Here is a 27,682-nt window from a genome sequence, read left to right on the forward strand (position 1 = left end):
AAGCCAACCCATGGCCAAACTGTCATACGGGAAATAACCCACAAGCATCAAGGACTTATGTATCCATTCCTTTAGTAAGCAGTTTACATACACTATCTCACTTAGTTCTCGAAACAGCCCTATGAATTAGGTTCTAATATTATCATACTATCATGAGGAAACTGAGGTATAGAAAGAGGTAAGTAATCTACCCAAGGAACACTGACAATAAATCAGAAAGTCAAACTCAACCCAGGATCTATTTTGACTCTTAAAACCTAACCATACTACATTCTCTCTTATTATGCTGCTGCTGCTAAGTTGCTTCAGTCGTGTCTGACTCTGTGCAACCCCATAGACGGCAGCCCACCAGGCTCCCCCATCCCTGGGTTTCTCCAGTCAAGAACACTGGCGTGGGTTGCCATTTCCTTCTGCAATGCATGAAATTGAAAAGTGAAAGTGAAGTTGCTCAGTCATGTTGGACTCTTAGCGACCCCATGGACTGCAGCCCACCAGGCTCCTCCGTCCATGGGATTTTTCCAGGCAAGAGTAATGGACTTATTATGCTAAGGTACAGAAAATAACCATTAAAGTCATATATTTTACCTTTCAATCAAAATCTAGAAATCTTTATTAAATATATGACACAGGAGCCTGTTTGAAGGGGGTCCCACTGGCTAAATCCCACTGGGGATTTAGCACAAATTAAGCACCAGAATTAAGTAGAGTGATGAATTATAAACCACTGAAAAAGTAGGATTCAGGAATGCCCTTACTGATGATAGATAGATGGACAGATAAGTACACACATACATAAGAGAATACTGAGGGTTGCCTGGTAGACGTGGAGAGACTACTGGAGTCGGAAAATTGTTTGGTAATCATCAAAATAAAGATGGGGTCAGGGATTCCCCGGTGGCTCGGTGGTAGAGTCCACCTGCCAATGCAGGAGACATGGGTCTGATACCTGGTCTAGTAAGATCCCACGTGGCGCAGAGCATCTAAGTCCACGCGCCACAACTATTGAGCCTGTGCTCCAGAGCCTGGGAGCAGCGACTACTGAAGCCCGCTCACCCTAGAGCCCCTGCTCTCCAGCAAGAGAAGCCTCGGCAGCAAGGAGCCTGAGCACCACAGCTAGCGAGGGGCTCCCGCTCGCCACAAATAGAGAAAAGCCCGCACTCGGCAATGAAGACTTAGCACAGCCCCCAAATAATAAACTAATTAACGAATTAAAATGGGATCAGGCAGAAACTGTCAATAGATGCTAAATCTAAGGGAAGGGGGGCATGTAAATGAGCAAGATATTTGCATGGTTTTAAAGTATCTCTCCAGAGACTTCTTATTAGTTCAAGGGAGAAAAAGATTATATAGCGTAAACAATTTGATCAACAACTTGATGGGTGAGAAAAATTTACATTACCAATAAAGGGCAGATGGACATCATGCACCTTCAGCTGTAATACCCTTAGAAAGACAGAATATCCATTTTCAATATTCTAGCCAAGAATGCATAAACAAAAACAAAAATATGTGAACATTCTATTTTCTTTAAAAAAGGCAAGGGGAACTGTATTATTTTAAAAATGCTGACGTCATAAAAGACAAAGGCTGTGGAAATGTTCCAGATTAGAAGTTAAAGGGGTTAGACAACTAAATGCACGTTTGACCCAAAACGTGATGCTGTGCAGGAGTGGGTGGTGATGATAATACTTCAAAAGACATTAGTAGATCAACTGACAAAATTGGAATGTGGATGATGTTCATGTATAAAGTTGGTAAAAATGCCCTGTGGTTATGTTGAGAAAATTCCTATTTTCAGGAAATGTACATTGAATTTGGTGCTGAAGGAGCTTGATGTGTGGGACTTTGCCTCATATGGTTCAAAAGAGAGAGAGAAAGTTCAAACACTAAAACAAATGGGATAAAACGTTAATAATAGTTGATAAAATAGTTAATAAAATCTAGGTAAAGGATGTGTGTGTGTGTGGGGGGGGGATGTCCTTGAAAGTTTTTCTAAGTTTGAAAATATGCCCAAATAAGGAGAATTTTTTAAAAGTCAGTCTGGCATCACGTTAGTAATTAGTGGTCAATCTCTTAAATTCTCAAACTGTGTGTGGGGGGGTGAGGGGGAATAAAGGAATGATCCACATTGAGCCATGAGAACAATTGTCATCAGATGGAAAAAGCTTAAGGCAGAGCTGGCTCCCTGCTGTTTAGGGGTTCATCAACCAATCCAAGGAGTTATATGGATCACACAGAAAACAGGCTCACGTGTGAGCAAATAATGGAATAATTCCACTGGGAGAAATACCAAGATAACCAACATCACCGTACATGTGAGGGAAGGTTTTCAGGCATGGGACTATAGCCCACTTATTTCAACACAAATCTCCCTAGTAGAAGAATTAGTCTGTTTAAGTTCATCTTCCTTTTGCTTTTTTGGAAAATATGTACATGCGTGCTAAGTCACCTCAGTTGCATCTGACTCTTTGTGGCCCCATGGACTGTAGCTCACCAGACTCCTCTGTCCATGGGATTCTCCAGGCAACAATATTGGAGAGGGTTGCCATGCCCTCCTCCAGGGGATCTTCCCAACCCAGGGAAAGAACCTGCATCGCCTGTAATTCCTGCATTGCAGGTGGATTCTGTACATGCTGAGTCAGCAGGGAAGCCCCTCCTGGAAATATATTGGGACTTAAATTATATCTGCAAAGGATTTTTTCACAAATAAGGGAGAATATTCACAGTTTCCAGGAATTAGGATATTGGGCATATCCTTTGGGAGCCACCCATTACAGGTCCTTTCCATGTACCAGGTATTGTCCTAAGCATCTTATATGCATTAACCCATCTATTTCACAACAACCCAATGATATAGGATATTATTTTGGTCCATATTGGGGGAAGGAGGCACAGAGCCATTAGGTAACTTGCAATCATTTCTTAGGATAATTTGGTTTGAGCAGCAGGCTTCGGGAGGAGGAATGAGAGATAAACAAGTTAAGATCACATGCAAGATGCCTTAAATACCTAGATAAAATAGTGTGCCTTTATTTGTGGGTAATGGGCAGTCACTGAGGGTTTTGAACAAGAGTGTCATGTGAGCATTGATATATGGGAATATTGATCAGAAAGCACTGTGTTAAACAGACTGGAGGAGGGCAGGAGTGGGATCCCTATTAGAAGTGCTCACATAATTGCTCCGAGAGACGTGTCGGCCGGGACTGAAAGTCTGGCCACAGAAACAGAGAGGAATACTTAATAGCCCATCCTTCTTTTCATCCCAGCATGGGGAGCCAGGCGGTCTTTTCCATTAGACTCAGCTCGTCCATCTTCCTCCTGGTTCCACACCAGGAGGCAGTTGAGAGATAAAACAGTCTCCATTTGCCCCAATTTAGCAGACACTGGTTTTTCCATTAAAGGATGGCTCTCAAATCTGAAGACACCTGAGCAATGCCTAGAAACGCAATCCCAGTAGTCTTGATTGTGCTCACTCTTAAGACAATGGCACTTTGGGGACTGAAAGATGTCTCTCTTGAGTTTAAGAGAGGGTCAACTCTGACCTTACGATGGAAAACCTTGAAGCTCAATGCAAAGCATAAATAAAGTCAATTATTTATGACTCAAGGGCTCATGGGAATGGTCTGTGGCTGCAGCTACCACAAGGCTAGATCTTGGCTGTCTTCTAGAATCAGCAGACAGGCTAGAGGGAAGCATTTCTAGCCTCACTTCCCACCTACCCTTTTTGGTGTATATTGCCATTTCCAGTGCTTCCTATTATTAAACACTTCTTTTTCATTTTAAGTCTCTTTGGCTCCTAATGAGGATTTGATCAGTAATTGATAGGAAAGGCTTTTCACTTTGGATGATGAAAAGTTTGAGTGCAAGAGACGCCCAGTCATACTCTGACTCCTCAGCCCAACCCATTATTAAGACTTCAGGAGCCATTAACGTTAGTCAGAATAACAAATACTTCCAAAAACTGTCAAGAATTTTTTTTTCTGACACAGTGAAGGCAAAACCAGAAATGCATTCACACCTGGAGCTTGATTAATTTAAGGTGTGCTTGGATCTGCCTGGTGGCTCAGACAGTAAAGCATCTGCCTGCCGTGTGGGAGACTGGGGTTTGATCCCTGGGTTGGGCAGATCCGCTGGAGAAGGAAATGGCAACCCACTCCAGTAATCTTGCCTGGAAAATTCCATGGACTGAGGAGCCTGGTAGGCTCCTCAGTCCATGGGGTCGCAAAGAGTCCGGCACGACTGAGCAACTTCACTTTCACTTTATCTACAAGAAAAAGACATTTGATTTCATTTAAAAATTCTAACATAAGTGATATCATTTATTGCAAAGTAAAATTTGAATATGCAGATTAATATAAAATAAAAAGTAAAATAAAAACATTTTAACATTTGAGGGTTTTTTTTTTTTTGCATGGGAACAGATTAACTCCACAGAATAGCCTCCTCTTAAGGTTAAAAATTGGAGAAGGCAATGGCAAGCCACTCCAGTACTCTTGCCTAGAAAATCTCATGGACGGGGGAGCCTGGTAGGCTGCAGTCCATGGGGTCGCTACTAGTTGGACATGACTGAGTGATGTCACTTTGACTTTTCACTTTCATGCATTGGAGAAGGAAATGGCGACCCACTCCAGTGTTCTTGCCTGGAGAATCCCAGGGACAGGGGAGTCTGGTGGGCTGCCGTCTCTGGAGTCACACAGAGTCAGACACGACTGAAGCAACTTAGCAGCAGTAGCAGCAGCAAGGTTAAAAATAAAAAGCTTCTGGGACTTCCCTGGTGTTCCAGTGGCTAAGACTTCACTCTCCTAATGCAGGGGACCCAGGTTTGATTCCTGACCAGGGAACGAGATCCTACATGCCACAACTAAGATAGAAGATCCCATGCGCCACAAGTAAGACTTGCTGCAGCCTAAAAAAAAAAGCTTCTAGTATCTTTTGGTCCTCAGAGTGTGATCTGGGAAACACTACCATTGGCATCCCCCAGGAGCTTATTGGAAATGCAGAATATCAGGCTCCATCACAGACCTCACTGAATCAGTATCTGCTTTTAACAAGGCACCGCAGGCAAGGGGTCACTATTTTCACTAATGTTAGTCCTTCAGAAGGCATCCAAACTATTGAAGAAATTGAAAGGAAGAGGTACATAAAAACAGTAGGCAAAAAAATGAGGAATTCACTCTACAAAGTCTTGTGTGATCAGAACCCAATTGTGGAACACACCACTAGAGAATCAGATTTGGGAGTGACCTGTTAAAGAGATGTCACTCACATGTAGGCCACCTCCCCTTAGTAATACAAATAGTAATTACAAATTAATAAGAAAACCATGGAACCAGAGACCTTTAAAACCGAGACGAATGATAGAATTTGTAGTAATCAGTGTGTGTGAAGTCTGGAGCCTCAAACTGAGTTTGTTTCTCCCAATTTGGGGTATGAAGTTAAAAACAAACCCAGTGCTGGTGCGATTAGGGCCTCTCAAGCAGAGGGACCTTGAGCAAATGTCTTCATTTCTTGGAGTCTCATCCCATAATCTGTAAAATCTGTCCTGCAAACCTTATAGGGTCATCATGCACCTTAAATAGGGGATGTGGACGTGTTGTGAAAACTATAGGAGAACCTAGAATGTTGCCATGGCGGGTTTCAAGGGTGGGTCCTAGTTTCATCCAATTAACTGCATCTTGTGTGAGATAATATCACGGCAAAACTGTGGTAGCCTGCTTGAAGTAAGGAAAACAATGAGCTAATTAATAAGATTGTGTCACCGTGGCTTCTACACTGTCTAGAAGAAGAGGATTCTCTGATTCTCAAGTTCCAGTGTAGACAGGGAAACAAGGATATCCAGTCAGAATCTGTTGAACAAATGCCCAAATTACTAAACTTGAGAAAGGTAATTTACCAACATTCACTCATTCATTCATTTCAACAAACACTTGTGAGTCCCAGGTTGGCTGGGGATAGACACAATGGTGAACAGAAAAGCACACACTGCTCTTGCCCACATGCAGCGTGTGTGTGAGCGTGCTAAGTCACTTCAGTTGTGTCCAACTCTTTGGACCCTATAGACTATAGCCTGCCAGGCTCCTCTGTCCATGGGATTCTCCAGGCAAGAGTACCAGAGTGGGTTGCTATGCCCTCCTCCAGGGGATCTGCCCAACCCAGGGATCAAACCCCTGTCTCTTCTGTCTCCTGTATTGGCAAGCAGGTTCTTTATCACCAGAGCCACCCAATTTATTTATTTATTCTTGGCTGTGCTGCATGGCATTGTGGGATCTTAGTTCCCTGATCAGTGATGGAACCCACGACCCCTGCATTGGAAGTGCAGAGTCTTAACCACTAGGCCACCATGGAGCCTACAGCCTAATCAAATACTCAAATGGATAAATGTAAATGGCATCCTTGCTCTATGCCACAAAAATCAGGACCAGGAGCCAAGTGAACTTGTACTAGAGTGATGTGACCTGGTCAGAGAGGTCACAAAAAATTTCCCTGAGGAAGTGGCTCTTAAGCAGAAAGCTGAGTAAGAACTAAGGTGGGGAAAAAGGGAGGAAAGAGTGTCCCAGGCAGAGGGAATAGGGTATGCACAGGTGTTTTGGCAAAAGGAGGCATGGTGGTCAGAAAGACCAGGCCCGTTAGCTTCGGGATGATGGGATGAGGCTGGGGAGGCCAGCCCACGGCCAGCCCTGTGCGCTTGAGCTTGGCTCATCCCATCTGGGCGCTGGGGAGCCACAGAGGGATTGCAGCTGTGATGGTGCTGGTGATGGTGTTGGTGGAGGTGGTGGGGAAGGACGTGTATTTTGTTACGATCAGATCTGGGTTTCAAAATTATCACTCTGGCAGCAAAATGGAGCATGACTCAGGGACAGGAGGGCTGGGTGCATGTGGAGACACAAGGAGGAGACTCTCACAGCTCAGGAGATAGAGCTGAAACCGTCTCTTCCACGGAAGACCCAACTCCTCTGGCCCAGTTCTCTCCACATACAGCCTTGTTTCTGAGAGGCCCTTCCCACAAGAGGGAGGCAGGCTCTGGGCGATGGATTCCTCCCCCTGAGAGTAAGTAAATGAAGTAGGGATTCTGGTCAGCAACTCAGTCCGTTTCGAGTCTATGTGAATCAGTTCCCCTCAGGTGAAATGACAAAAGTGTGGTTTCTGAATCTGCAGGTTAAAATTTTCAGTCCTGGATTCATGGTGATCCCAAGTACAGGCAGCCTAAAAGGCTCTCACTCCCACCCCTCATGAGAATAGGAGGCAGGCAGTATCATCTTCTGCAGTCACATCTTAGGTGACTCAGATGGTAAAGAACCTGCCAGCAATGCAGGAGATGCAGATTCCATCCCTGGGTTGGGAAGATCACCTGGAGGAGGAAATGCTAACCCGCTCCAGTATTCTTGCCTGGAGAATCCCCGTGGACAGAGGAGCCTGGTGGGCTACAGTCCATGGGGTCGCAAAGAGACAGACACAGCTGAGCAACCAACACACACACACATGTCCAGTTAAATGGCCATCCCTTAGAACCCCTCACTAAAAAGACATGGAAGTGAGGCCTACAGAGTTTTAATAACTTGTCCAAAATCTGTCATTTTTAAGGATCAGTTCCCTGAACTTTCTAAAAGTCATCAGGTATATAAAGCTCTCAACATACTCTGCTGGTCAACATCATCTTTATAGACAAGTAACGAAGAGAGTCATAAAAATATGCTTTTAAATTAAATTTTTTTTTAGACTTCTGTACTTTGTACTTTAATTACAATCTCCCACCCCTAGAGTTAGAAGGGCTAAAGAAAGAATGGGCATTCAGCCTAAACCTTAAAACTGACTAACTACGCCTTCCACAATTTCTAGTATTATGTAACACTGCACCCAAGAAATTCACAAATGCTTTTCATGAGCCGAGCTATATAGGTGTCAGGGTCTTTATTTCTAGATTTAATTTCCAGGCATGACAAGATCTTAGATCCAGTTTTCAGTCTCTAAGAAAAATGAGTTTTCCTTTGCTATTCACTCTCACCTGCCATTCTTTAGCTTAACCAACACATACAAAAAGCTCCGTGATTGTCTGGGGCCTCTCACTGGACATTCTACTCCCTACCCCGTTCCTGTTTCCCGTTTGCTTCCCAGTAGGGTTTCCAGCTCTGACCCTTTCTTTCATATGGTTTCCCTTATAATTCTGAGCCCTTTTGTGATGTTTCTGGACTTTATTACTGCATTGTTACTTGTTTATTCTTTTTTTATACTGCCTGTTCCCTCCGGGAGCCGTTACAAATTCAAACCTTGGCCCTCATGTTGTTGGTAGAGATTTTACATTTTTAGTAATTAGTCAATACATTCCAAAATAAGACAAACATATTTGACTTCCCCCATCATTTTTGCCCTAAGATTGAACATTAGAATTGATTGGCCATCAACCAAAGTCAAATGCAATCTGCTTTTCACATGGTTTTATTCATCTCTCTGTCCTTAACACAGCTTCAAACACTCATGATTTTTGAAAACCAATATTCATAGGTGTGTCTGTGTTTAGCAGTTTTTGTTTGTTTTTTACAAGAATCCTTTTAAACCTACAGTTTGGGTTGATAAGGTTCAGGCTAGCTCATTGAGCTAAGAAGATCCAATTTGGAGAAGCTTGGCATTGATAAAGCAGGGAGATGTCTTAGAGGGCTCTGAAATTGCAAAGTTTGTGTTCAACATTTGACTTTCACTCAAATTGGCAGTCTCTTTCCAAAATGAGCATTATTTTCTCATCTTTAAAGTATGCTGAGTTTAGTCAGTTTGAGCACTAAGCAAATTGTCAGGAGAGTTCTCAAGAATTAGGAAGAAAAAGCCAATATATCTTACTCAACCTGGGGCCACAACCTCCCGGAGTGTTGGTGAATAATGGTATGGCTTTCCTTCATTTTAACCCACTTCTGGCTGTGTTAAGGCTATGCCAAGACAATCGGCTAAAAAAGGACAACTTTGTGTCAAGCTACCAAAGTATTTTGACTACACTATGCTAGAGGGGAAAAAGGTTTATTTGACTGAAATGGTTTGCTGAGAGGTAAATATTACTCTTTCTGGAATGCATGATTATAACTTTTCCAATCTGGAAAATGCATCTCTGACACCCCTCCCCGCTTCTAGGTTGTGAGCGCATAAAGCACATTGTCTGGGAAGTGGCTTGCAAGAGGGGGGAAAATGTGGCACCACGCAGGTTCTCCTAAGTGACTACTGAGTTGGCTTGAACCTAGAGCCCCTTTTATGTGGGTCTGAACGTCTCCCAACTCAGTCTGCTTAGTTACTGAAAGGATTGCTACTGTTTGCTGAGCATCCTCGCCTTCGGCATCGTCTTATTGGTTTCTTTTTGGACATTAAATACTTACACTTGGAGGAATATCTTTTCTTTTTGCTTTTGCCCACACAGTACATGGCTTTTAGGATCTCAGTTCCCCTAACCAGGGGCTGAGCCACGGCCACAGAAGTAAAGCATTGAATCCTAACCACTAGACTACCAAGGAACTCCCTGAAGGAATCTATCTTTTAAGTAAAGGGACCCAGCAGTTCCCAATAGGAGGCAAAATGGTCTTCCAACTGCCTCCTGGCCATTTCCGTGGGATATCTTGACCCACACGTGGCTCCTCAGTGTCTATATAGGAGGACCTGATTTGGAGGAGGTTTGAGGCTGTATTCATATACATGAATTCACAAACATCCATTGTCTACACCAAGGGAGAGAAGATTATGGAAGTCCCCAATCCCATCTCCCCACTCCTTAGCAGTGCCACCATCCAGACTTCACTGAAAATTCAGCACATTAAAAAACAGGCTCAGTATTTTCTCCTTAAGAGCAGCTCCTTGCACACCCTTTCCAACTTCTCCACCTGTTTTAAGCAATATGTTCCTTGTTGGGTTAAAAACTATGTTTTTAAAATTCTCCTCATCAGCTTTCACTCTCCCAATACCCAATTAATCAAGTCCTGTCAATTCTTGCTCAATAAATATCTCAGGAAGTTTCCTCCATTCTTTTGCATTCTGGAAGAACAGAAATAGAAGAGGATCTGGCTCTCTAGTCTGGATGGTGAGATGAGAAACACCATATACAAGTGAATAAACTTTTCTAGAAATAATATTTTTTTAAATGCAAAAATACATGGCCCCAAACAAGCCTTATATACAGACCCTGAGGCACTGGCTAGCACTGTCTTTGTCTCCCAGCAATCCAGAGCAGTTGGAGGTCCTTTTCGCTGTTGAGGGGCCGAGTGAGGCCTTTGGGAGTCCAGTTCAGGCCACTCTGACTCTAGCCACCCCTCCACTTTCAGGAAGCCTTCACTTTCAAGTTAGCTAGTCTTCATTCAGAGCACAGCAAGGTATGTATCCAATCTGAAGCAGTGTTGGCACAATTTATCAGGAGTATTTCACCGTAATTTAAAATTTTATATATTTCACCTCCACCTGGACAGAAGCTCATTCTGTATTCTCACTGCCCCTCCCGTTCCCCATAGCAACCAACACTGGGTTCTGCTGTTTGTAGTGTATAAATACAATGTTTAAGTCTTAGAGCCTTAGAATTTTAAAGTCAGGGGGAATCTTAAGATCTCCTCTTGTTCAGTCCTTTACTCTCCATAGACGAAGAAACAGGTCTAGAGAGACCGGCTGACTTGCCCAAAGTCACCCAGCTGGCTAGTGGCAAAGCAAGAACCAGAACCCAGGTTTCTCCGGCTCTAAGTCTGCACCCTAAATGATCCTTAGATAATCAGTGACAGAAATATCTGACTTCACACAAGGTCTCCGGGCGATGGTGGCGATAGGGGGTGATTTGCTTTATTGAAACATTTACAAAGATTCCATTCAACGCCTCGCAGGACCGTCCTGGACGAACTCCTCAACTCGGTGTTGAGCAAGTTACGTGCTGCACTTGTTTATGAGTCTGTCGGCCCTAATCGCGGTTCTTCTGACAGAAGCGCGTCCCCGAGCCTCCCGCCGCCCCTCACACTGGGGCTCCCCCTCCTGGCCCCTCCCAGGCTGCCGACTGTCACACGGCGGCCGAGCGGCCCGCCCCACGTGGACCCGGCTGGGAGGATCAAAGTCTGTTTGCTGGCTGGCCCCCGGCAGGTGTGAGGTGGGCTGCTAGGACCCGCAGCGCCTGGACAAGAGGCCCGCCACGCCGCGGGGACCCCGCCTGCCTCGCCCTGCCCCTCCCCCTCCTGCTGCACGCGGCCCGCGCCCCCTACCCTCCCCCACGACGCCCGTCGCTGCACCCGGCCGCGGCCCCCGGCCCACGCCCGGCTCCTGAAGGGAAAGGCCCCGCCCCCATCTGTTGAAGCCGCGACACCGCCTCCTCCCCGCCCCTCTGAGCCTCCGCCCAATAGCGAGCGCGGGTGGGCGGGACGCGGCGGCTGTCGTGAGGGGGTTCTGGCCAATGAGAAGACGTGCCGGGCCTGGTGGGCGGGGCGGCGAGGCCTTGTCACGCTCGGGTCCGTGTGAAAACGGGGGTTCCGAGTGCAAAGCAAAGTTTTTTTGTAAACCGTCTGCAAAGGCGGGGGGGGGGTGGTGGGTGGCGAAGAAGGCGCCCGACACCGGGCCGAGTGCAGCAGCCGTGGCCGCCGCCTCTTTAGCTCTTCAGGCGTCGCCTCCTCGGTCCGCGCCACACCGGAGGAAGACCGCCGGAGGGGAAGACCTGCGCGGAGAACCCGCAGATGCTTGGAGCCTCCTCAGCGCTGAGCTGCCGGTCGCCCGCCCCCGCCGCCCGCCCGCCCGCTCCCTCTCCGGCTCTCTGTCGGCGGGCTTCGGGAGCCCCAGCTCCCTGCCGCCTCCGCCGCCGCCCCGCTGTGGGTGTGTGGGGGCTGCTGGGGCTGAGCCGGGCCTCGGCGCCGGCTCCGAGGACGGACGCCTGAGGAGGAGCTGCGCGCCGCCGGCCGGCCGGGGACGCCCGCAGGCGCGGGGGCTCGGCGGCTAGACCCCGGGCTCGCCCGCTCCTGTCCAGTCACCGAGGCCCCGCGGCAGACTCCCGAGCCCCGCGCCGCTCGCCCTCCCTCCCTCCGTCGCCGGCTCCTCGGCGCCTCGCCGCCTCCTCAGGAGTGTCCGGGCCGCGCTCGGGCGGGCTCCTCTGCCGCAGCCATGGGGTGCTGGGGTCGAAACCGGGGCCGGCTGCTCTGCATGCTGTTACTGACCTTCATGTTCATGGTCCTGGAGGTGGTGGTGAGCCGGGTGACCACGTCCCTGGCGATGCTCTCCGACTCCTTCCACATGCTGTCGGACGTGCTGGCGCTGGTGGTGGCGCTGGTGGCCGAGCGCTTCGCCCGGCGGACCCACGCCACCCAGAAGAACACCTTCGGCTGGATCCGGGCGGAGGTGATGGGGGCTCTGGTGAACGCCATCTTCCTGACCGGCCTCTGCTTCGCCATCCTGCTGGAGGCCATCGAGCGCTTCATCGAGCCGCACGAGATGCAGCAGCCACTGGTGGTCTTCGGGGTCGGCGTGGCGGGGCTGGTGGTCAACGTGCTGGGGCTCTGTCTCTTTCACCACCACAGCGGCTTCGGCGACGACTCCAGCCACAGCCACTCGCACGGGGGGCACAGCCACGGCCTCCCCAAGGGGGCCCGCAGCAAGAGCAGCCGCGCCGGGGGTAGCGACGACGCCGTGACCCCGGGCGAGCAGGGTCCCGACCAGGAGGAGACCAACATCCTGGTGGCCAACAGCAGCAACTCCAACGGGCTGAAATTGGACCAGACAGGTGAGGAGAGAAAAGTCGCCGCCGCAGGTGGTTGGCCCTGGGGAGCCCAGACCCCGGGATGGCCCCGGGCGGGGTGGCCCGCACGCCCCCTGGCGCCCGAGCCGACCGCGCCGCGCCGCCTCGGGGCCGCTCGTTCCCGGGTGGGCTCCCGCACCTGCGGGGAAGCCGCCGAAACAGACGACCCCCTCCACCCCCGCCCCCCGCTGTCAGCCGGGTGTCAGGAGCCGGGGAAGTGCGTCCTCCGCCCCCATATGGGGGTGTAGATGGCACCGCGGTGGTGAGAGCGGGCAAAAGGTCAGGAGGTGACCCTCAGCCCGCTGCGGTCCGCAACTGCACTTGGCAGTCTCTTACGGGCTGTCGTTCCAAGAGACTGTCTGATTTTGGCGTTGGCAGGATCAGCAATGCTTCCTAATTAAATTTCTTGGCCCTCTTGGAAAACCGGAGAGAATCTCCAGTTGATCCTTAGTTGTTGGATGTTTGGAACCTTGCTCTGCCCAAGTAGCGCTTTTGCCCTTCAAACAAGTTTCTTAATGTTGTGTTCAGAGCGATCTTAGTGATTGTCTTTCCTGAACTCAAAATCTTGGTTAAAGGTTTCTGTTATGAACAGCAATGCATGTTTCGGTTAATTTTCTAAAGTCTAAACCCAATCCTGAAAATCCTAGACTTAAGACCTGTCTGGGCATGTTTTTTGGGTTGTTTTTTTTTTTTTGCGGAAGGCATGTTTTAACATTTCACTTAGGATTTGTCGTTTCTGTACTAAGGTAAAAGTGATGATAATTTATTCATCTTATATTTTTAATGTGTAGTTTTCATTCTAAACATTAAGTGCTCTTGGAAGGAAATTGGGAAATAGGTGTTGAAAGAGATGGGAAAAGGAATCATCCTAATGCCCTACTAACCAATCTCAGTGATATTTTTAATAGCTTGGTGTATTTCCTCCCACTGTTTTCCATTTATATGGAACTATTGATTTCTGTTTACCTATTTGTGTGAAACCACACATGCATGACACTACATAGACAATTTTCCTCTTTCTAGGATTCAGGATATCATGTTAATGAAATTGAAGTTGTACATTGAAAATGTTTAATAAACAATTGAATTTCCTCTCACTTCTACTCTGCAAGGAGTTATTCCAAAGAATATTAAGCTGTTCTGGTGTGTATAATTCCTTAAAAGGAGCTAGTAGGATAGTGATCATTTAGTTCCAACTTTTCGTGAAGTCTCTGTGTGATTGTTGATAGGCTTATATGGTTGATTTGTCAGTTTCTAAACCCCTTCTATCAAGGGACTCTTATCATTTATAAGTGACAAAAGTCTAAAAGTTAACCTTAACGCTTTAATGATGAAAAGTGACTAGAGCTCTGTGTCAGGTCAGCTGTTTGTATTAGACTTATCCATAGTTGCATATGATTTGGGGGTGATAGCATTCAATTTTGTTGTTTTTGATATATACCAACAAGTATAGAATGTTCCCAGGACCCCACAGAAAAGGTAAACTTCATTTGGAAGTGGGAAGGTAGGAGGTTGGAGTATGAGAAAGGAGTATCATCTTAATGATGATACTTAATTTACCCCTGGCCATATATCCTGGCCTGTACCCAGTATGTCAACTTATATTAAATTGCTCTGAGCACATTTCTTCGTATGTTTTATGAAAAATTTTCACCTCCATCTCTTAAATGGAATTAGGCAAGAATGTTTATATAAACACTTTAGATGTGTTTGATACAGAATTTTTATTTCTTTGTAGATCCAGAAAAGTCCAGAAATGATGCAATGGAAGTACAAGTGAATGGGAATCTTATCAGAGAACCTGAAGAGGTGGAATTGGAAGAGGATGAAGATAAGACTGGACAACTTAACATGCGTGGAGTTTTTCTGCATGTCTTTGGAGATGCTTTGGGTTCAGTGATTGTGGTAGTAAATGCCTTAGTCTTTTACTTTAATTGGAAAGGTTGTCCTGAAGGGGAGATTTGTGTGAACCCATGTACACCTGACCCCTGCAAAGCATTTGTAGAATTAGTTAATAGTACTCAGGCAACAGTTCAAGAGGCTGGTCCTTGCTGGGTACTGTATTTAGATCCAACTCTTTGTATTGTAATGGTTTGTATACTTCTTTACACAACTTATCCATTGCTTAAGGAGTCTGCTCTTATTCTTCTCCAAACTGTTCCTAAACAAATTGATATCAAAAACTTGATAAAAGAACTTCGAAATGTTGAAGGAGTTGAGGAAGTTCATGAATTACATGTTTGGCAACTTGCTGGAAGCAGAATCATTGCCACTGCTCACATAAAATGTGAAGACCCGACATCATACATGCAGGTGGCTAAGATCATTAAAGACGTTTTCCATAATCACGGAATTCACGCTACCACCATTCAGCCTGAATTTGCTAGTGTAGGCTCTAAGTCAAGTGTAGTCCCGTGTGAACTTGCCTGCAGAACTCAGTGTGCTTTGAAGCAATGTTGTGGGACACGGCCACAAGCCCAGTCTGGAAAGGACGCAGAAAAGGCCCCATCAGTTAGCATTTCTTGTTTAGAACTTAGTGACAATCTAGAGAAGCAGCCCAAGAGGACTAAAGTTGAAAACATCCCTGCTGTTGTGATAGAGATTAAAAAAATGCCAAACAAACAACCTGAATCATCTTTGTGAGTCTTGAAAAAGATGTGATGTTTGACTTTTGCTTTAAACTGCAAGAGGAAAAAAGACTCTATTGAAATTCTATGTTTGCCAAGTAGTGTAATTGAAGTCCTTGTCTGGTCACACAGTTTAATTCTATTTTTGTAAGAACATAATGGGACTGCTTAACAGAGTTCTATATTACAACTTTGTGATTATTAGTGCAGAGTACAGCTATGCTGTAACAGTTTTGGAAAGCCAGTTTTAACACTATGTTACATTTTTGTTTAAGTATAAACCTTATATAACATAATGCTATTTGATTTCCAGTTTTTCAATGGTAAAAAACTAATTAGGGGGATAAATAAATTTAAATTGTTACTGGAATTTCTCTGCTTTTCTTTTCCCCCAGTGTTATATTTTGTTTGTTAGAATTATAAGTGCTAGAACTCTAAAAATTAACAGGTCTGTTTCCTTTGATGTTTTATGTAATATTTACTTGCCCTTTGAGATCATTACATAGCATAATGGCAGCATATTTTAAGAATGACTCATGAATATTATTAGGAAAAGTTCTTTTTTTTCTTCACATGGGGTTTTATGATACTGAAGATCAGTTACTCCTCTGTATCCTATGTTGCTGAGTATTATTCTAATAGATAATTAAATTGAACTAGTATACCTATAATAGGGCATATGGACAGTAAGAGCAGGGAAGGAAGTTTTACCAAATCAAATATTTAGATTCTTGTAAGTTAATAATCAGACTACATATCTAAATTATTCTGAGAATTTTAACTTTTAAAAAAAAAAACAAAAAACAAAGGTAGCCTAAAAGATGAATGTGTTCACCAGCATTACTTTCTTTGAAAGATTGGCATTAGAAACAGAGTTGAAAGTTTACTCATAAAATATATACAATAAATATTTTTAAGACTTTAATAATTACATGTTAAATGAAAGCTTATTAATCTAATCTTTTAAATTGTGAGTTTTAAAAATAATTTCAGAGTCATTTCACAGTGACCAATTATGAATGGATTCAAATAGCTTTTTGAGCCCAACCAGCAATGCTTGTGCTTTACCAAGAGCCATTGACTTGAGAGAAAAATCTGAAGGTTAATGCGGTTTGGATATTAAACTGTCAAAAAGCAAAATTAGTTAAGACAAAATTAATAATTGAGATTCTATAAGTCATTCTGTCTTGACATTGCTCAGACCTTCCAATAGTGGCTTATTTTGCAAGATGTCGTAGTATCTATACAGGAAACTGTTTTTGGCTATTTCTTTGTTTGTATGGATTTCAAATCCATACACAAATATTATTTAAGGGTATTTAAGTTATATTTTTCTGATAGAGGGATTATGCTTTGTGAAGAAACTAGATTTTTGTCCTCAAAAGGATGAATATTAATATCAGTTATCATGTATAGCTCTATTTTTCTAGAAACGAGGTATCCTGACTACTTTAGTACCTTTTATAGCTGACTACTTTGGGGATGGCTACCTTTTGGGATTTGAAATAATTCATTGTTTAGTGGGTCTTAAGATGAAAACGTTGGCATTTGACAGTTAACTTTTTAAAGGGACGATCTTTTATGGTAGATGGTGTGATTTTTTCCTAGTATAAGCCTGTTGCTGGCAATGGGCCTGTTTAAGAACACCCGATTTTTCCATTGAGAATGAGGTAATTTTAGGAACACAGTTTGTAAGTTCATATTTACTATAATGGGCGAAAACCATAACCTGCCAATTTGCAATACATCTTTATCATTTAATACTCTTCTGATATTGTATATTTCAATTCCTAAACTGGTAGTTACTTGGAATTTTGCAAACTTTTTTTTAAAACATGAAATTGGAATTTCATATGAATGAACAAGAGAAAGCTTCAAATTATATCATGTACATTCCTGATTTACCATTTTTTGAAGATCTCAAAATAATTTATGTTACAGAAATATTTCAGTAGTGATATAAAAGGATAACTGGTAATATATATTACATTCAATGAGGTTTTCTTTACAATGCTCTATTGGGTCAATTAAAGGTTGCATAAGGCATAAGACATCAATTGAAATAAGTTTTTTTTTTAATGGTGTATAAACATGGGACAAGGGCTATTTTTTTTTTCAAAGTGCTTTGAAAGTAACAGCCTTTAAATTTTAGTTATTTCACTTTTCATAATTTTAAGTAGCTCATAAGTAACAAAGTGGTACCATAGGATTCTCTTTTTCAAAGGATTTCTGTCATAATAGCAAAATCAGTGGGCACTGACCCACCTTTTCAGTTTTAGCAGAGAATTATTTATTTCTTTACAATGCACTTTCTAACCCATTTTTAGCTATATTAGCATTATCTTTTAGAAATGCTTTTATATTTAAATATTGTGGGATTTAAGTGTCTTTTCCAAAATAGTTTATTCTTTCCTGGAAGAAAATGAGGGAAATTCCATTAATTATTAGGAGACTTAAACCCAATATTTAAATGCTGTTTTATAACACTGCATCAGTTTTAGGAGGTGCATCTCTCCTGCTGGCTCTTTTATATTTGAGCAAGATCAGTGTATTTAGAATATGTGTTTAGAAATGTGTCTGTTGTCTCAATTTAGTAAGATGGAGGTGCTGCATGTGCCTGAATTAAAACCAACCCAGACATTTTTTTCCAACCTAAATTCCGCCTTAGTGATGAGAGAGATTTAATTCTCCATTGTCACCTTTTAGTTATATGATTGTTTAATAAAATTTTTTTTTCAGAGAGCATCTGCCCTGTATAAAGTATGAACTAGAACCTAAAGGAAAAGTAAAAAACTCAGAAACTTTGTTGTGTGTATTTTAACATTTTAGAAAGTAGTATGTTTGAGTAACTAAGGTATGTAATTTGACCAGGAAGAATTTGCATCAAGAACACCTTGGAAAATCACAAGTAGATGACTATTAATGTTTGTATCTTGTTAACATCCTCAGTTAATTTTGAATTTTTGAAAGTTCTGAAGGAAAAGGCCTATGGAACCTAATATGAAGTATTTAGTAGGCTAACTGGTATTGAGTTGTAGATTTTTACTGTTTATAAACAAATATCATTTGATGAAATGTCATTTACCTGCTGTCTTAAGATGTTCACACATACACAAATATGGAGAAGAATCCTACAATATAGAAATATTTATTTTAATAGAGTTTCAGTTAAGTCATAAAACAGTGTTAAAACTTGGGAAGGTAGAGGGTTCGTTGTTTTTTAAATTGAAACTGTCATACAGTGTTTGACCATCTGAAACGGGAATTATAATAGCACTATTTTGATGTAACTTTACTGCTATTATGTGGCAATGCTATTTAGTTTTACTAACAAGTTCTGAAATACTTAGCAGTCATTTTCACTGGCACAGGAGCCTTTTGTATGTCATTCAGTTTAAACTTTTAAACCAAAAACTTTATGGTTCAGTGTCTTTGGCAAAAAGATACTGAAGGGAATGTAACATACAATTAATATGTGGTTATATATAAAAAGACACAAATTGCCATGTTATGGTTCTGCCTTGAAACAGCACAATGAAGTGTATCAGTGTATTCTGTGATTCTTTATGAAACTTCTATGTTGTGTTGTTTTGTGTCTGCCACAGTGTGTCCTTTGGGCCAGATGTGGCACAGTTAAATGCAATTATCATCTCATGAAAAGCAGATGCAGATAAAATGTCTTTAGTGCTGCAACATTTTACCTAACTTTTTGTATGTTTCTGACTGTGCGTTATTTTCCAAAGCTGTTCCTACCTCACCATGAGGCTTTATGGATTGTTATGTATTATAAATGTTCTTTATGAGACAGACTACTGTGTTTCTTCTCATTTATTAAAAGTTAAGTAGAAAAATAAACTAATTTTAATATCTACTTCATTGTTTTGTGCATATGGCCTCAGTAGTTGTGGCTCACAGGCTTATTTGCTCTGGAGAATGGGGGATCTTCCCAGACCAGGGATTGAACCAATATCATACTACCCATGATTTCAGGCAACCACTGGGGGACTTGGATAAGAGGAGACTAAAAGTGTGTGTGTGTGTGTGTGTGTGTGTGTGTGTGTGTGTGTGTGTGTGTTAGTCACTCAGTCATGTCCAACTCTTTGCGGCCCTGTGGACTGCAGCCCGCCAGGCTCCTCTGTCCCTGGAAATCTCCAGGCAAGAATACTGGAGTGGGTTAGCATTTTCTTCTTCAGGGGATCTTCCTGACCCAAGGTCCAACCCGGGTCTCCCACATTGCAGGCGGATTCTTTACCGTCTGAGCCCCCAGTGAAGCCCAAGAGAAGACTACTGGACTGTGTTTTCTGGTAATTCTTTTCCAAACAATTAATTGTAAGATCCAGTGTTGAATTACAGCACCAGAGGAGACTACTACAATTGATTCCACATTTTTTTCATACTTGAACTTTTCTGAGATCAGTGCATCAATACAATCGGTGGTATCTTAACCACTCCTTTTGGCCCATTGTGTTTCTTATTAGCATGTATCTTACAATTAATCATTCAGAAAGAATTACCAGGTCTTTCCAGAAGTACTGCCAACATTTCCTAAAACCTTATGTACTATGCATTGCACATCTGGATGAGAGCTGTTGCTTTTGAATTAGATGAAAATATGCTTAAGAAAGTCAATGACAGTGTTGCTTTTAAAGAAATCCCTTAGACATTTCTGAGCCTTCCGAGTTGACCATTTTTGCCCTCTCCTCACTATAGCCTGTATAGCCTTTTCTCTTTTAAATCAAGTAGTGTAGCACTTTGTTGCATTTGCTTATTTACAAACCTTTTTCCTTTTTAAAGATTATAAATTCTATGAGGTCAGAGCTATCTTCTTTATTTGCTCAGAATCTAGCACACTAAGCATTCAAAGGTGTTTGAAAGAATATTGAGGAATGACAGGTGTGGAAGAGGACATAGCAATAACACTATTAACAGCGAAAGTATACTGAGGAGTTACTACCTACCAGCCACATACATTTTCATTTAATCCTTACAAACTGTTAGCCACATTTCCATTATTCCCATTTGGCGGACCAATGGATATCAAGTACCTTACCCAAAGGCATCCAGATAGTGATGGAGCCAGAACTGGAATGGAGCAAGAGATCTAGGATGCATCAAGTCGCATGCTTTCCCATTACTTTGAACTGTCAACAACCTATTTCATAAGTAAACTCAGAATGAAGAATTCTTTTAAATTTTCATGCAACAAGCAGCAATAGATGGGCCAAAGGGGAAAAAAAATACATTTTACAGTATATGATATTTACAAAAAACATCAGCATAGTCACCAGATGAAAAATCAGAACTTATGGTGTGTCATTCAAATTACATGTGGCAGAGGAATAACTATTTTTTAGAAGTTAGTGTCTCTTGGTTTCAGTCTAGCCTTGCAGACAGTGGCCATCATTACAAAGCAGTCAGCTAAGCCACTATTAGTACAAGTGTTGTTTAAGGTAGGGACTGCTCCCCTTGAAGCACAAACACCTATGGCCTACATCACTTTTTATGCTGAAAACTGGCCATTTGGAGAACTGGAGATCAGAGGTGATTGAACTAAATGTGATTGAGGAGATGGAGGTAGAAGATGATTTGCTTTTCGACAGATGCTATTAGCATTTGGGTGAGAAAATGTATCATAGTACAGATGTGTCTCATGTGCTGAATTTAGTAACCTAACCTCCTTCCACACAAGTGTTTGTAGCTCCTCCACTTCCCCCGGCTCAAAATCAATACACCCCAACTTTTTCAAATGTCTCCGAGGGCAGCAGGCTGGCCCTGGACCACCATGAAGGACTGACCCAGTGGGACTCCTCCAGTCTCTCCCTCATGATCCAAATGCTATCTCTATTTTCCTCCTTTTACACAGACCGAGTATCATAGATTCTTTGTGTTTTGTTTGAACTTCAGTCCCATCCTAAAGTCCAAGAACCAAGGTTCCATTCCTACAGAGTCAAATAGACAACCTGAAGATTTGATTTCTGAGACTTACAGCCATTGAAAAGACCAGGTAGACAGGAACTCCTCTGAGAGGTTAAGAAGATTGTTCTGCTTAAGGAAGCAGTGCAGATGTGGCCAACTGAATTGGTCATGGAAACCATATCTTTTTTTGGAGTATAAGACTCGAATTTCTGGCATTGTAAAAGGGGTTCAAAACCAGTGCCCTTAAAGTATGGATTTGAATATTCAAATAGAAATTTTAAGGATTGATCCTAATTTTTCTTCTAATTGTGAAAACGTCAAGGACAATTCTAGATAAAATTTATCTGCACTTTATTTTTTGGAAGTATAGATTTACAGTATTATGTTACTTGGAGGCATATAACATAGTTTTTCAGTATTTTTGAGGATTATGTTCCATTATAGGAGGAGGAAATGGTACCCACCAGTATTCTTGCATGGAAAATTCCATGGGCAGAGGAGCCTGGTGGGCTATAGTCCAAAGGGTCTCAAAGAGTCGGACAGGACTGAGTGTGAGCACAGATAGGTTATAACAAGATAATGAGCATAATTCCCTGTTACATGGTGTGTCCTTGTTACTTATCTATTTTATTTATAGTAGTTTGTATCCATACCCCTAATTTGTCCCTCCTTCTTTCCTTTTCCTTTTAGTTACCATAAATTTATTTTTTTATATCTGTGAGTCTATTTCTATTTGTAAATAAGTTCATTTGTATCATATTTGAGATTTCACATATAAGTGATATCATATAGTATTTGTCTTCCTCTGTCTCATTTTGCTAAACTTAATATTGTTTAAGTCCATCCACATGGCTGCAAAAGGCAGAATTTCATCATTTTCTATGACTAACATTCTGTTGTTATATAGAGAGAGGGTTATATATATATATTGTTGAATATATATCTCACATATTCTTAATCCAATCATCTGTTGGTGGGCACTTGAGTTGCTTCCATGTCTTGGCTATTGTGAATAGTGCTGCTATGAACGTTGCTGCTGCTGCTGAGTCGCTTCAGTCGTGTCCGACTCTGCGACCCCATATATGGCAGCCCACCAGGCTCCCCCGTCCCTGGGATTCTCCAGGCAAGAGCACTGGAGTGGGTTGCCATTTCCTTCTCCAATGCATGAAAGTGAAAGTGAAGTTGCTCAGTTGTGTCCAACTCCTAGCGACCCCATGGACTGAAGCCTACCAGGCTCCTGTGTCCATGGGATTCTCCAGGCAAAACTACTGGAGTGGGGTGCCATTACGAATGTTGGGGTTCACATCTAACTGTTTCAAATTAGTGTTTTTGTTTTTTCAGTGTATATAACCAGGAGTGGAATTGCTAGGTCATATGGTAGTTCTATTTTTAGTCTTTTAAGGAACCTCCATACTTTTTTCCATAAGAGTACACCAATTAACAATTTACATTTCCCTTAACAGTTTATGAGGGTTCCCTTTTTTCCGCATTCTCTCTAACATTTGTTATTTGTAGACTTTGATTTAAACAGTCTCAGAATAGCCTCCCAGTGTGAACTGGGAGGTGTGAGACTTTAATTTAAACCAATTCACTCTTAGAACCTCCAGAAGGAGTGCAGCCTACTGATGCCTGCATTTATTTCATAAAACCCATTTTGGACTTATGACCTCTAGACATGTAAAGTATGTTTGTCTTGTTTTAAGCCACTAAGTTTGTGGTAGCTTGTTATAACAGCAATAAGAAACTAATATACATTTATTAGCGCATAAATATGATTGATACATTAAACTTCTGTATTTATTACTACCAAACCTTTGCTATCATGAAGTTAAAGTACAGACTAACTTATAAATAGAATTTTATCAGAAAAGAGCCAGATGCCATAAATGATGGTATAGCTTTTGTTTCATGCTTATGCAATCACTTTCTTTGGATAAGTAAGTTAATGAAACATTGATATATGGTTTTAACGTAGGAAGAAGATGCTAAGGTTGAATACGTGAAATACAATCAGGGGTTTTCTTTATGCATGTGGTCTGAGTTTTTATGTGGGTGATATCAAGCTTCAGGGATAAGCAATTCCTTAAGGGGTTTGGTGGGAGTCCAGACTTCCTCGTATGTTGTGACAGGACCCAGCTGAATGAAAGAAAGAGCTCAGGGTGAGTGAATCAGCTTTGTGTGGATTAGAGATGTCCTCTTGGAAAGCCCGGAGGCCCCCTGAAGTGACTATAGAGCAGCACTCACCACCGCAGGCTCCGTTTTCTTTTCGCCTGTCTCCCCTCGCTCCACTTAGAGCCTGCTTCCCCCTCCTCACCTCCTTCCACCTCTCTCTTTTCTCTCTAGCCCGTTCTTCACCTCCACATCTTATTAGGAATATGGCCTTGGCTGATTTGGTACTTCTTGGAGACTCAGTTTTCAGATCTGTGAGATGGGAATAATACATCCTTTATAAGGTTCTTGTGAGGACCACACGGGGCAAAAATGAGCATGTGCCTACCTCCCCTACTTTTGGCTGCACCAGGTCTTAGTTGCAGCACATGGAATCTTTAGTTGTGGTTCATGGGCTCTCTTGCTTGTGACATGCAGGATCTAATTCCCTGACTAGGGATTGAACCCGGGCCGCCTGCATTGGGAGCACAGAATCTTAGCCACTGGGCCACCAGGGAAGCCTCTCTACCACATTCTGTGTTCCGGCACTATGCTAAATGTTTTAGCCAATTACTCTATGACACGAGGGTAGGAGAACTGAGTGACGGAGGCTCTTCAGATTACATGGTATACAAAGTGGTTAGTTGTGGAGTCAGACTGCCAGGCTTCAAATCCCAGACTCACTGACTGTGTAACATTTGGTAAGATGTCTGCCTTAGCTTTCTCATCTGAAAAATGAGGATACTAGAAGTGTTTTTTATAGGGTTGTTATAGATTAAACGAATCAACATAAATAAACCATTTGGAACAATTACTGCCCTTCATTCAGTGCTCAATAAACATTAGCCAGTTTGCATTCTATTCCCTTATTTCTTACTCCCCACCTTTTTCCTTCTTTTTCTTCCTCCTTCTTCTCCATTCTTTCTGTCTTCTCTCTTTTCCTAACCTAATTAGTGCCCCCTAACACCTTGCTTGGGCTTTCCTGGTGGCTCGGTGGTAAAGAGTCCACCTGCGATCCCGGAGATGCTGGAGGCAGGGCTTCGATCCCTGGGTTGGGAAGATCCCTTGGAGGAGGGCATGGCAACCCACTTCAGTATTCTTGCCTGCAGAATCCCATGGGCAGAGGAGCTTGGTGGGCTACAGTCCAGAGGGTCGCAAAGGAAATCAGTCCTGAATATTCATTGGAAGGACTGATGCTGAAGCTGAAACTCCAATACTTTGGCCACCTGATGCAAAGAACTGACTCCTTGGAAAAGACCCTGATGCTGGGAAAGATTAAAGGTTGGGGGAGAAGGGGAAGACAGAGGATGAGAAGGTTGGATGGCATCACTGACTCGATGGACATGAGTTTGAGCAAGCTCCAGGAGTTGGTGATGGGCAGGGAAGCCTGGCATGCTGGAGTCCATGGGGTCTCAAAGAGTTGGACACGACTGAGCGACTGAACTGAACTGAACAACTAAACACAGTACAGGACAGCACAGATGCGATTTAATGTGCACTCAGGCACACAAGACCCTGATTAATCCCACTCTGGACTCCTCTTCCTCTTTTCAATGGTACCACATTTCTCTTTTTCAAAATCATTAGACTCTTTTTACCCCTCCAGGCAACTTTTGCGACAAGCATTACCTGCAGGATAGTAAAGTATCTTGAGGACAAACAGTTGTTTACCTGATGACTGATCCTATGACTGCTATGGGGAGGCAGTGTTGGGGAGGAAGAAAATGGTTGAGGCTCAAAACAAAAGAGACAGTTCCAACAATTCACGCAGGCTGTGGAGGGTCAGTGATGGATTTGAGCGTGCATTCTCTGCCCTCATGTTGTTGGGTAGCCTGATGATGATGTCCGCAAAGGGCAAAGCTTGGACCTGAGAACTTTTCAGCTGAGATTCAATCCTTTTAAGGGACGATGGCATGACAGAATGGAGAGTCCTGATTGTGCTTTTCCACTGCACTAACCCAACAGGCCTGGGCCACCCTCTGCAATTCCAGAGAAGCAGACCCAAAGGAGGCAATAACACCCACTTCCCTTCTCCTCCTCCTCGTTTTTTTCTCCTCCTTCTTCTCCATGTTCTTCTTCTCCTTTCTCTTTTCCTCTTTCTCCACCTCCTTCTAAATCAACGGACCATATAATTTTCACATTCCCTCCTTTATTGGAACTGAACTGTTTGAGAACCTCTGAGTGCGTTGCCGGTGAACATGCCTGGGTAGGTCTGGTGAGCTAGCTTCTGAGTCAGCAGCTCAGGCATTTTTACTGAACATCATTAGCTGCTTTGGGACCTTGGCTGTCTTAGGGTTTTCAGCTGGATTTTTGCTCTCTTAATTATAACTTAGACACAAGTCACAGAAGAGGCGGCTATTTGAAACATAAATTAATAAGCAGCAAAAAAAAAAAAAAAGATTCTGCAGAATTGCTTCAATATCTGCTTTCCCCAGATTACCGTGTCACATTCATTTGATAACTCATTTAATAGGACATGAAAATGTCTACCTTCCTCCAAAATCCAATATATTGATACTAAAGAGAAAAGACGGTGCAGATTCCACCCCATGTGGTTTTTCGGTTATTGGAAGTCAAGACTGCTCTTGCCCGCAGTGTGGGATTTGTGGAGAAGGGCTTGCAAAGAGCAACCTGAAACTCTCTTACCTCATCATTTAAAGCTAAACACTAGTATTTTGTGTGCATAAAAAAATAAAAAACCCAGTGAATTTTATTCTGTGTATAAATTAGGTCTTGAAAGCACTTTTTTGACCCTTTTTGATGCTGGAACACATGGTATCAATAATATATCAACTTATATTTTAAAACTATATATGTGCATATATATGTGCCTACAAATATTTTTCTTGTTTAAAAAGAAGTCAATTTGTGCCACTTGTTAAACAGCACTAGGTTGAATTGTGAGATCACATTTATTTATCTTTAAAAATTTTGTTGAAACTTTCTTTGTGACTTAATTTTTTTGGTAAATATGCCACGTAAACATCAAAAAATGTATGATGTCTATTTTAGGGGGGTGTATGGTTGTGTTAATATAGCTGTCAAATATATCATCCTTGTTCATCACTTTGTCTGATTTGTCTATCACTGTCTAAGAGAGCTGTGTTAAAGTCTCCCACTATGAATGTGAGTTTATCCAATTTTCTTTGTGATCCTATCAGTTTTTCATTTACGTATGCCTGAACTGTATTAGTAGAAGCATACAAGTTCATGATAGTTACATGTTCTTGAAGACTTTTAAAAACTCATTTTAAAGTGAAGATCTTTATCTGTTAATGCTTTTAGCCTTACTTTCCATTTTATCTGCTATCAGTATTGCTCTCTAGATTTCCTTTGGTTTGTTCTTGCAGTTTAGTCACTAAGTCATGTCCGACTCTTTCAAGACGCCGTGAACTATTATAGCCTGCCAGGCTCCTCTGCCCATGGGATTTCCCGGGCAAGAATGCTGGAGTGGGTCACCATTTCCTTCTTACTCCAGGGTGAAATCACATTTAAAAGAAGCTTATAGAACAAATTTAGTGATATCTGAACAGCAATTGATCTGAAGTTAAAATATTTTTTCCTTATATATTATTTACTCTGTGCATAAGTGACCAAGTCCCAGGGTCTGGTGCCAAAGACGATCCTGGAGGGGCAGGTGTGGTGGCTGGGGAGACAGTGAGATTATTCTTGAATGTGAAAGACAAGGCAAGTCACCAGGCTGGGGCAAGTGCAGAGGTGAGCCATCCCTTGGTGAGTGATTGCTCCTTCTCCTTGTCAGAGCCCGGGGCAGTATAGGAGCATTGCTGGCTTGCAGCAGCTCTGCTGAGGGGCTTGGGTGGAGGAGACATCAAGGGACACTGCTGGCCCCTTTTTTCTCCATTGAAAGCAAAACTGAGAGTCCCTCAGTCGTGTCCGACTCTTTGCGACCCACGGACGTGGAATTCTCAAGGCCAGAATACTGGAGAAGGTAGCCTTTCCCTTCTCCAGGGGAGCTTCCCAACCCAGGGATCAAACCCAGATCTCCCATATGTCAGGCAGATTCTTTACTAGCTGAGCTACCAGGAAAGTCCTTTGTCCATTAGGGCCCAGCATTTTATTCACACAAACTTTCACTTTCATTTTCCATCCAGGGTGGTGATTAAGGCATGGATTTTGGAGAGAGAGTTGAAGTCCTGTGGCCTGTTTCCTTTCTTTATTGCCTTGGGCACATCACTTCGGTCTCTTTGGAGACAAGAGCGGTATAGATTCATGGGATTGTTGTAAGGATTAAAGAAATAATGCATGTACAGTC

The 27,682-nt window shown here is 42.9% G+C and overlaps 1 protein-coding gene across 1 annotated transcript; it reads left to right on the top strand.

Annotated features, from left to right (window-relative positions):
• The first annotated feature begins 11,413 nt into the window (after positions 1 to 11,413).
• On the top strand, positions 11,414 to 19,216 carry SLC30A1 (solute carrier family 30 member 1). Its single transcript, XM_069544969.1, has 2 exons — positions 11,414 to 12,703; positions 14,457 to 19,216. The coding sequence occupies exons 1-2, from the start codon at positions 12,088 to 12,090 to the stop codon at positions 15,359 to 15,361; spliced, it is 1,521 nt and encodes a 506-aa protein (XP_069401070.1). The 5' UTR covers positions 11,414 to 12,087; the 3' UTR covers positions 15,362 to 19,216.
• Positions 19,217 to 27,682: the final 8,466 nt, after the last annotated feature.

Source organism: Ovis canadensis, chromosome 12 (assembly GCF_042477335.2).
Source record: "Ovis canadensis isolate MfBH-ARS-UI-01 breed Bighorn chromosome 12, ARS-UI_OviCan_v2, whole genome shotgun sequence".
In the NCBI taxonomy this organism is placed as follows: Eukaryota; Metazoa; Chordata; class Mammalia; order Artiodactyla; family Bovidae; genus Ovis; species Ovis canadensis.